This window comes from Littorina saxatilis, linkage group LG12, assembly GCF_037325665.1.
Source record: "Littorina saxatilis isolate snail1 linkage group LG12, US_GU_Lsax_2.0, whole genome shotgun sequence".
NCBI classification, from domain to species: domain Eukaryota; kingdom Metazoa; phylum Mollusca; class Gastropoda; order Littorinimorpha; family Littorinidae; genus Littorina; species Littorina saxatilis.
In genome coordinates, this window is record NC_090256.1 from 46,630,559 (window position 1) to 46,641,700 (window position 11,142).

At 42.6% G+C, this 11,142-nt stretch overlaps 1 protein-coding gene across 2 annotated transcripts in view; it reads right to left on the reverse strand.

Annotated features, from left to right (window-relative positions):
• The window catches only part of LOC138982077 (cordon-bleu protein-like 1), an 86,562-nt gene extending 76,569 nt beyond the window's left edge, over positions 1 to 9,993 (reverse strand). Inside the window, exon 1 of one of the 2 annotated variants that reach the window (XM_070355299.1) lies at positions 9,081 to 9,993. In XM_070355299.1, the coding sequence (XP_070211400.1) occupies positions 9,081 to 9,106 (26 nt within the window). In that variant the 5' untranslated portion in view covers positions 9,107 to 9,993. The remainder of the gene's footprint in view (positions 1 to 9,080) is intronic. The other variant, XM_070355301.1, reaches the window with a different exon arrangement.
• Between the last annotated feature and the right edge of the window lie 1,149 nt (positions 9,994 to 11,142).

An 11,142-nucleotide genomic window follows, 5' to 3' on the forward strand; every position in this document is an offset into this window, starting at 1 on the left:
TGTGTGTGTGCTAGCGAGTATACGTGTGTATGTGTTGGTGTGTATGCATGTGCGTGCGTGCGTGCGTTTGAGGTGTGTGCGTGCATGCGTGCGTGCGTCCGTTCATGATGTGTGGGGAATAGCTTGCGTGATGTATGCACGTTTGTCAGTGCGTTTGTTTAGCCAGTGAAAACACAACCGCTTCAACGTGTCAAATTTGACCGACACTAAACCAACCCTGGTAGTTGTACCATCCAATGCCGGAATTTTACATCTCAGTCGCTACACCTGCAATGCCGTCTACTTTCTCGCGACTTCTGTCAATAAAACGAATGTGTACTTGGAGGACCTATACCTGTCCCAAAAGATACAAGAAAAGGGCCCATCTAGCCCAAAGTATACGAAAAAGGACACCCTTAAAACCTGAATGCTTTGTGTGCTTCAGCTACGCATTGGCTTTGATGACTGAAGATGACGGTGGTCTCCAGTAGCAGTTTCCCCCAAATCACTCTCGGCGGACCTATAGCTGTTCAAAAAGGTACAGAAAAAGGGCCCATCTACCCCACAGTATACGAAAAAAGACACCCTTAAATCGGAATGCTGTGTGTGTTTCAGCCTCGCATTAGCTTTGAGGACTGGATGGCGGTGGTCTCCAGAAGGAGTTTCCCCTAAATCACTCTCGGCGGAATTCGTGAACAAAAGTCTTCCGCGTGTTTTCCGGAATAGATAAATATTTATACAGCTCGGTTGACGGGTCAGTCATAAAAAATGGGCATTGACGGACACACTCGGTTGACCTTTTATCTCCTTATCCCCCTTCTTTCTTCTTCTTCCGCGGGCGATGTGGCAGGTGGGGTGGAGATGGGGGGGGGGGGGGGGGGGGAGGGGGGGATCTCGATGGCGAATGACGGTTCTAATTGTTAGTTCAACAGGTGGTTTCTTGAAAGGATTGCATTGTGTTGTCTTGCTTCTGTTAAAAGAACCATAGAGAGCAAGAGACTAGAGAAAGAGAGACAGAGCCGGAGACAGAGACAGAGACAGGGAGAGAGATCAGAGAGAGAGAGAGACAGAGAGAGAGAGAGAGCGACAGAGAGAGAGACAGAGACAGAGAGAGACAGAGACACACAGAGACAGAGAGAAGGCCTGCTAAAAAGCCTTACATTATTTTGCCATAAAAAAACTGACGCGACGAAGGTCACATTCACAGTCCGTGATCGTCCGAGAGCTCGTCCGTGACCGTCCGAGAGCTCGTCCGTGACCGCGCTGATCGTCTGGAAATCCTCTTTTCAAAACCCTATCTACCGCGATACGCAATTACAGTCTGTACATCCCCTGCTCAGTGTTCGCTCGCTTCTTTACTGAAACCTTTTTACCTGTGCTCAGAATTACGCCGACAATCTCTCTCACAGATCTAGAAGTGTATATGTGTTGGAGGAAGCACGTAACAAAGTCTTAACGAGATACGAAAAGAGAAAAATGCAGTAAGGGTAAAAAGGTCTGATATGAGGTCTAAGAATAACTATATAACCAATATTTTCTAAACTCTGCAAGACCGTTTTGCGACATTGTGTGTACCCCAACTAAAACTTTCATTCGCGTGTCATGTCATTCAAACTTTCTGCGCCGTTAAAAGCACTTATCCTGGCTATGTGGCACACCTTTTGGATCAAAGATGGTTTTTACTGAGGTCACGTGACCACCGCCCAACTGAGGGTACCCCTAAAATCGACATCACTATAACGTCAGGTGCCAATTAGAAAATCGACGACAATAAAGAATAGGCACAAATCGGCATCTTTCATTTAAAGGGGAAAAGTCAAATTGACTATCTATTCAGAACAGTTGTTTTGTTTGGCCTACTTGCGTATTTCTTGTGCAATGCCCTTCCTATTGATGCCGGTGTCGATCGCACGAGCGGTGGAAAACGGTGTCTTCTAAAACCACAAAGGCAGTAACTAGGCGTTTTTGACATCACCTGTCTTGGTTTAAGCATGTTTTATTATCTTTTGGATACATACAATCGATTAAAACAGAATCAACGTATAGAATGTGCAATAACAAGCAAAATGCTTGTGAACACGTTGATCACCTGTCTTTAACCTGATGATTACTTTCAATAACAGATGAGTACATTGATCAACAATAATTAACGACCGGCACGGTTGGCCTAGTGGTAAGGCGTCCGCCCCGTGATCGGGAGGTCGTGGGTTCGAACCCCGGTCGGGGTCATACCTAAGACTTTAAAATTGGCAATCTAGTGGCTGCTCCGCCTGGCGTCTGGCATTATGGGGTTAGTGCTAGGACTGGTTGGTCCGGTGTCAGAATAATGTGACTGGGTGAGACATGCATCCTGTGCTGCGACTTCTGTCTTGTGTGTGGCGCACGTTATATGTCAAAGCAGCACCGCCCTGATATGGCCCTTCGTGGTCAGCTGGGCGTTAAGCAAACAAACAAACAAACACAAAAATAATTAACGAAGGAACGTACTATCTATATGAATGCTGTACCAGACCCTTCGAGCATTTGTGTCTGAGGTTCAGTGAGGATGACTTCCAGTTTGTACTTTTTATATTTAGTCAAGTTTTGACTAAATATTTTAACATCGAGGGGGAATCGAAACGAGGGTCGTGGTGTATGTGCGTGTGTGTGTCTGTGTGTCTGTGTGTGTGTGTGTGTAGAGCGATTCAGACTAAACTACTGGACCGATCTTTATGAAATTTGACATGAGAGTTCCTGGGTATGAAATCCCCGAACGTTTTTTTCATTTTTTTGATAAATGTCTTTGATGACGTCATATCCGGCTTTTCGTGAAAGTTGAGGCGGCACTGTCACGCCCTCATTTTTCAACCAAATTGGTTGAAATTTTGGTCAAGAAATCTTCGACGAAGCCCGGACTTCGGTATTGCATTTCAGCTTGGTGGCTTAAAAATTAAGTAATGACTTTGGTCATTAAAAATCTGAAAATTGTAAAAAAAAATAAAAATTTATAAAACGATCCAAATTTACGTTCATCTTATTCTCCATCATTTGCTGATTCCAAAAACATATAAATATGTTATATTTGGATTAAAAACAAGCTCTGAAAATTAAATATATAAAAATTATTATCAAAATTAAATTGTCGAAATCAATTTAAAAACACTTTCATCTTATTCCTTGTCGGTTCCTGATTCCAAAAACATATAGATATGATATGTTTGGATTAAAAACACGCTCAGAAAGTTAAAACAAAGAGAGGTACAGAAAAGCGTGCTATCCTTCTTAGCGCAACTACTACCCCGCTCTTCTTGTCAATTTCACTGCCTTTGCCATGAGCGGTCGCCTGACGATGCTACGAGTATACGGTCTTGCTGAAAAATGGCATTGCCTTCAGTTTCATTCTGTGAGTTCGACAGCTACTTGACTAAATGTTGTATTTTCGCCTTACGCGACTTGTCTTTTTCTGCATTCCTAAACGTTGTTAGTGTCAGAGACAGTGATTATGTTGCAATGAGAGTTTCGCATGCCACCGCGTTTTTTTACCCTTCCACGTGGCCAGAATGATCTCGTTTTTCTGTCAGTCTGCCTGTCTGTCTGTATGTCTACCTGCCTGTTTCTCCGTCTGTCCTCTCGTAGCCTGGGGCCACCGGTAGGCTAAATCCATCATACAGGACGACAAGGACAGAACGATATGCCACAGTGTGTGTTGGCCTGTCCAGTCGTTCACGCTTTTTGTTCATCAATTGTCTTTCCTGCCTGTCTTTTTGTGCCATCATTCAACCGATTACATCATCAAGTTCGTTTATCCAGCTATTCAGATATTTATACATCATCTTTCTTCCGTTATCTGTCAACAGCATTATGTCGTTATGTAAAAGTTATGTATTTTCGAATCTGGCCTTGGTTATAGATCTACGAGGTCGTGAATTTCTTTTTCGGAGTAAGCACATTTTCATACTGAACAACATTCGTTGACGTTGTGTGTCCTTCTTCTGTTGACACGTTGTGTGCCACGTTGCGTGTTAACCGCATATATCGTTATGTAAAAGTTCAATATTTTCGAGCTTTGCCCTACTTATAGATGAGGTCGTGAATTTTGGAGTACGTACATTTCCCTACTGACCAAAACTCTACGGCGTTTTGTATACTCATAATTTACTTAAAGATCAGGTGGACAGGCAGCAAGTAATAACATACCTACCGGGCACCACAGTACGCCGGTATCTTTTTGTGTGTCCGACAGTTTGACTGAAGCATACTTTTTTAAAATATATTTGTTTGCAGTATTTGTTTCCTTATTCATAGAAAAACATTAATCACTTCTCTGATTTAGAAGCGCGCAATCACAACGTGTGTTTTGTTTTATGCTTGTATTTTTATGTTTGTATTTTTGTCTTCTTCTCTAGAATTCTCTGTTTGTTTTGGTTCGGCATTCTTCAGTCCTGACATATCCCTGCGCCTTGAATATGTGCGCGATATAAATTGCATAAATTTTTTTTTTAAAAATCCCTGCGCTTAGAACTGTACCCACGGAATACGCGCGATATAAGCCTCATATTGATTGATTGATATGAATGTTACAATGTCCACCCTCATGTAAAGTTGTGTAATGTTGTATTTGTTTGTGTCACGTAAGATAAGCTTTTGCCCTAACTGTCTGCGAAGTGTTGTTCCATGAATTCAAACGTTGGTTTAAACCAACTGGAAGGAAAGCAACTGGATACATTAACCTAGTGACCTTACAGACCACCAAACACGCGCCACAAAACTACGGCAGCCGCCCCCTCCCTCCCCTCCTCCCCCCAACTTCTTCCTCTCCTTGTTTCAACGAGGTTGTGCTAACACCATGTAACACTTGTAGCCAGTACAGTTTACTTGTAGTCATCACGTCGCAGTTAGTTCTCGCTGTTATGTCTAGAATGTCACCGTGTGGTTTTGACGGAAACCGGTGAACTAGGCTTCTACACACACGCGACACTAAGTGGAATGTGGGTCTGTTTCTGTTTGAAGTTTAGAAAATCTGTCTTGAAATGAACACAGCTGGATTTAAGGATACAAGTGGGGTTTTTTGTCTTCTGATAATGAAGACAGAGTGACGAGGACAGATAGGCAGACAGACAGACAGACAGACTGACAGACAGGAAGACACCCGCACTAAAACACTCACACACACGCACGCACACACACGAACACACACAGACACACACACACATACACACACACACATACACACACACACACACACACACACACACACACACATACACACACACACACACACACACACAAACACACACACACACACACACACACACACACACACACACACACACACACACACACACACCCCACAACAAATCATACACGGCACACACATACGCAAACATACTCACATATTAATATGCTCGCCTTACAAACAAAAAGAGGTATTTCCGATAAAAAGGCTAAATGTTTCACTGCATACCATTCACTTATTATTTGGAGTATCAGATAAGTGTGCTAGACAGATACATATCCAATTGAACAAGTGCTCAATCCACATGGCCTTGTTTCCTGATTGTCCGTCATTATTTTAAATTTGAAGCCATATAACTTATATCAAAAGTGAATGATTTTTGTTATACCCTTGTCACTTCTCTTTTATTCTATCATTCGGAAACGTGGGTTGCTTCCCACCAAGATAGCAGTAACAAGAATATTTCGACCCATTAATGTTGTGCGTGTTTAGAAGTACTCAACCACCTGCACTTCTAGGATTCGAACCCGTGACCCGAGGATCTCAAATACTGTGCTCTTCCAGTTGAGCTACCAGCTACAGCACTAAGTGTCTTTGCAAAAAAGCTAAAAGGAGCAAATAAAGAAGCGGGAACTGACGGGAAAACCCACAAACGAACAATTCACTGCAGGTATTCCAATGAATCATCCAAATCCCTTTTTTACTAAGTTATACATGTCTGAAATACCCAAAGCTTCCAATTGCCCATACCGTGTGGTATAGAAAACTATTGAAATCCAATATCTGTAGAAAGCTCACCTATCAATTTCACATTCGGCTTTTCGTTTCAGAGGCCGGATAAAACCCATTGAAAGTAATAGCCCCAAGACGTCAGCCATTGGAATAATACTTGGATCTGCTCTATACCCTTCACGATAGCACAACACGAAAAGTCTCAATAAAAATCAAACAGATTTTGAACCTGACACAAGACAGCACCGCTACTTTGCGCCAAGAATTCTTACTGAAAACAGCCCGAATAACATTAACAAACACAGAGGGACAATACAAAACAATATGCGCCGAAATGGCTGCGATCTGCTGATCGATGTGAATGCGTGATGTATTGTGTAAAAATTTCCATCTCACACGGCATAAATAGATCCCTGCGCCTTGAGTCCGAGTCTGGAGATACGCGCGCGATATAAGACTTCATATAACTAAAACAAAACCCAAGTTGTAGACACATATATATATATATATATATAAATAGGCTGGTAAATCTGATACGCATGAAAAGCAAACACAATTCCAAGGTTAAAGCCAACGGCCCAAATATCCGAAGCGACGGAGGGTGAAAACCGCATTCTGTCGTTAAACCGACAAAGTTATTCTTCGAGTGTGATTGGGTTGCCTTAGTACTAATCCCCTTCATGCGATTATTCACTCACAGTGGTAATTCTCAGTCGCAAAACAGTGAGACTAATGAGGAAATGCCAGTGTGATTTGGTTACAGTGTACAACCACGTAAACTTAAGCTTATGGGCAGAATATACCTGCGCAGAGTCAGCGGCACAGACGACGCACTGCATATTATTGATGCTGTGATAAGGATTATGACGAGTACTTGGCCTGTTTTCCTTTCACGCAACGTGTAGCGGGCTGGGATAATCTGCGGTGCGTCGTCTGTTCCGCTGACTCTGCGAAGGTGTAATCTGCACCTCGACTGAAACAGGTGCGCGACAGGCTTAAGAATGTTGTCGTGTTTCATTTCGGCGTAAACAGGGACAACTGTTGACGTAATTATATACAAGAGGGTGGTGCACATTAGTCAACCTGTCTGTCAGTCCGTCTGTTATTAATGTTGCGACCCTTCATAAATAAATTGTTGTTGTTGTTGTTGTTGTTGTTGTTGTTGTTGTTGTTGTTTTGCTTCTGTGGAATTCTTTCCTTCTCTATTAGTTTGTTTATTGGTTTGTTTGTTTGTTTGTTTGTTTGTTTGTTTGTTTGTTTGTTTGTTTGTTCGCTCTTTTTTTCTCTCAATTTGATCGAAATGTTTCAATTCATTCATTGAATCATTCATTCATTTATTAGTTCAACCATTCATTCTTCCGTTCAGTCCTTCTTTCGTTCTTTTTTTCATTCATTCTTTCTTCTCCGTGGGTCTGGATCATGTCAGTTTTGTTCACACCTCCTTTCCACTTCACAAAATCAATACTTTTGCCCTTTATTTCTCGTTATTAAAAGACAGAAATCGTTTGTTTTAATTACGGTTTTATCGAATTTAAATTTACAACAAAAGAACAAATTAAACACTATCTCAGTATAAAGCCAATGGGGGAAAATAAAAGGCCATAAAAACGACGCCCACTCCCTTCCGTTCAAGTCAAATTAAATCACAAAATGCTCGCACGAATTTGTCAAATTCCTTGCTGTATATACAGGGTTGCAACATTTTAAATAATTTGCCTGCACCAAATACCCGCATCCCTTTTTAAATTCCTTGCTGTATGCATAATTCAAAGTTGCTCGTGAAAAAGGCTTGCAAAAGAATGCATATAAGTTTACTGCGTTTAAAGAATTTTTGTCAAGCTGTAGCATGCAAAGACAGGTAATTAATCTCACAAACGGAACTGCGGAAAAAACCCAATCATATATCATCCTGGTGCAGGATGGCCAACAAACACGCGTTGCACACGAAACAAAGCTACAGAGAACACACACACACACACACACACACACGCACACACACGCACGCGCACACACACACGCACGCACGCACGCACGCATGCACGCGCACGCACGCACGCACACACACACACCATAAATGAAAAAACATGCAACCCAATCATATATCATCCTGGTGCAGGATGGCCAACAAACACGCGTTGCACACGAAACAAAGCTACAGAGAACACACACACACACACACGCACACACACACACACACACACACACACACACACGGCACACACACACACACACTAACACACACACACACACAAACACACACACCCGCACGCACGCACGCACACACACACACACCATAAATGAGAAAACATGCAATCCAATCATATATCATCCTGGTGCAGGATGGCCAACAAACACGCGTTGCACACGAAACAAAGCTACAGAGAACACACACACACACACACACACACACGCACACACACGCACGCACACACACACACCATAAACGAAAAAACATTGTTGATTCAGAAAAGAGAATAGTGGGGTCGATTGAAATCCGGCAGTCGTCAAAGTTAAACAATCTGGCTGTATGTACGTATAGCGTTTCAGGTGTTTTTGTCAGGATGCAGCGTGTAAATACACAGCCAATTCATTCTCACAGACTGAGAAAAATGGCGCTCATATTCTATCCGGCTGGTGCGTGATTGCTAACAAACAAGCACTGTAAACGAGTAAAAGCCATAGAGATGCATGACACAAAAAACTAATTACAAACATACAAGATGTTTCTGGAGAGAGAATAGGGGCGGTGTCGGTTAACATCAGGAAGTCGGAGATGTACTGCTGGCGAGTAATTTGAGTGTGTGTGTGTGTGTGTGGTGTGTGTGTGGGTGTGCTTGTGTGTGTGTGTGTGTGTGCACGTGCGTGTGTGCATGCGTGTGTGCATGCGTGCGTGTGTGCGAGCGTGCGGCGCGTGCGTGCGTCCGTACGTACGTACGCGAGCATGCGTGCGTGCGTGCGTGTGTCAGTGTATGTAGGTGCTAGCGCGCTTGCGTGTGAAGTGTGTGCGTACGTACGTGTGGGAGGGTGTGCGTGCGTGCGTGCATGTCTGTGTGCGTTCAAGTGTGCGCTTGTGTATGTGTGTTTTACAACAGTATGCAAATAAAATAATTCAGAGTAAATTAGACACACATGAAAACAGAAAGAAAGCACCTACCCAGTCTTCTTAGTCCATTTAAGCATGGTGCGCAGAAGTGCTGAGGGTTGAAAGGACGCTGTTGTCTGTGGAAAACTCCACTCTTTTCCCTGGAGACCATTACAACTGTCTTTGCTGCAGTAATACGCAGAGAGAAAAAGTATAATTGTCTAACACAAGCAGAAAATCTTCAACGGAACTGTTTTCTTTTCATTCAATGCTTCCAGCAGAATGGTTTCACGTAGCTTTCACGTATACTGTCGTTGTCTCATTTTCAGAGCGCTTGCGTCTCTTTGGTATCGAACTTCACAAAATCCACCAAGTTCGAATAGAAGAAAGGTGGTACGAATATTAAGTAGATTTTGCAGTAACAGTAATGGTCATGAAACGCACACAGAGATGATGGTTGAACGTTCTTCGCGAAATAAATAAATGCTGCATGATGTCTTTATAAGCCAAACAGACGTCTATATAACTGAAGAAGGTTCGACGGTCAACAGACAAGTTCCGTTGTAGCAGCAAAGTCAGCGGAAGGGTCACAAATATGATGATTGCCCGTTCTGTGAACTACATCCCGTAAATGGTATCTTCATGAAGGTAAACCCCACAGAATCATCCGGAAAAGAAGCCCAAACAATCTTTTAATAATCCGGTGAATGTTAATAAGCCTAATTCCTTTCGCCGTCGATGATGCACTGATAACGAGGAAGACAATGCTTTATGCAGGCAGCATTTTCCTTGTCAAAGGTGGAAAGGTCATCCGTGGAGCTGCAAAAACACATTTTTTGTTATATCTTTTTAATTAATTCCTCCTAGCCCTGAAGGCTGCAGTCACAAGAATGTGTTTCTTAATGCTTATGTTGCAGTAACGTGCACCCGTTCTCAATCATCAGGAAATAACTTTGTGATCAATCAATCACAGCCAAATCTGACATCGCTGTCTTCCCCAGTCTCTGGAAGATCGATGAATGCAGCTAACTGGTGAGAAAGAGAAGAGAATCCTCTTTTGACCAGGGATCTCGTGGAATGAAGATAACTATTCTCTCTGTCCATAATCCCCCGTCAACATGTGGACAGATAACACTCGCAGGCACACATAGGGTTGTCACAGTAGTAGTGAAACACTGCTAACAACAACAACAACAACAACAACAACAACAACAACAACAACAACAACAACAACAACAACAACAACAACAACAACAATAGTAGCAGCAGCGACGACGACGACGTTAGACATTGATGTACAAAATCTCATCGAAAGCAAAGGGCAATCATTGGATTCTAAGAAGCCTGTCTGGCGCTGTGTTGTGCAGTGCACAAGAAAAAAACTGCAAGAAAACATCCAAATCAAGGAATGAACGGAAACAGAAACATATCGACCGCTAACCACGGTTTCTGGACTAGCACAGATAATCACGCAGATTCCTCAGAGAAACTCACACAAACAGAAAACTGCTGACGATCACAGAATCCAATAATTGGCCGTTTTTGTGTACATTTCGATTAATCTCTACAACTCAACACCAGATACAAGCAATGTTCCCCTTTGTCCTTTAAGAAGAGAAAACAAATACCAACAACGAAAAAACTAAACAATATAAAACACCTACGACACAATTAAGCGAAAAAATGCAGTTATGATCACTGTCCAGTGAAGTCCAGTAGAAGCAGATTTATCTGAAGGTAAACGTTTGAAAAGAAAGTCCCCCACACTCTTCGCAAGCAGTAACACCAATGACAACAAAGATCGAAGGAGCTGTAAATTCGGTGACTGCTGTAACTGTCCGACGAATTCTGAGAGAGATGGCAAAAGCTTCCGAAAATGTATAACTACACGAAAGAAGATGTTGTAACATGTCACTCTACATGTCCACATTACACGTAAGGTGTTACAGGTGTTGTCATGTCCACAGCCCCAAGTGCCAATCCTCCATCCTCCAATAATCCTCCTTCATAAGTACATGGGTGGACATTAACATCACATTTTGGAGTGTTTCTGATTTCAGCCAGAGCCTCCAGTATTCTCAACGTGAGACGCTTTTGACGCTTTGAGAGTTTATTGTCCTCAGCTTTAAACGCC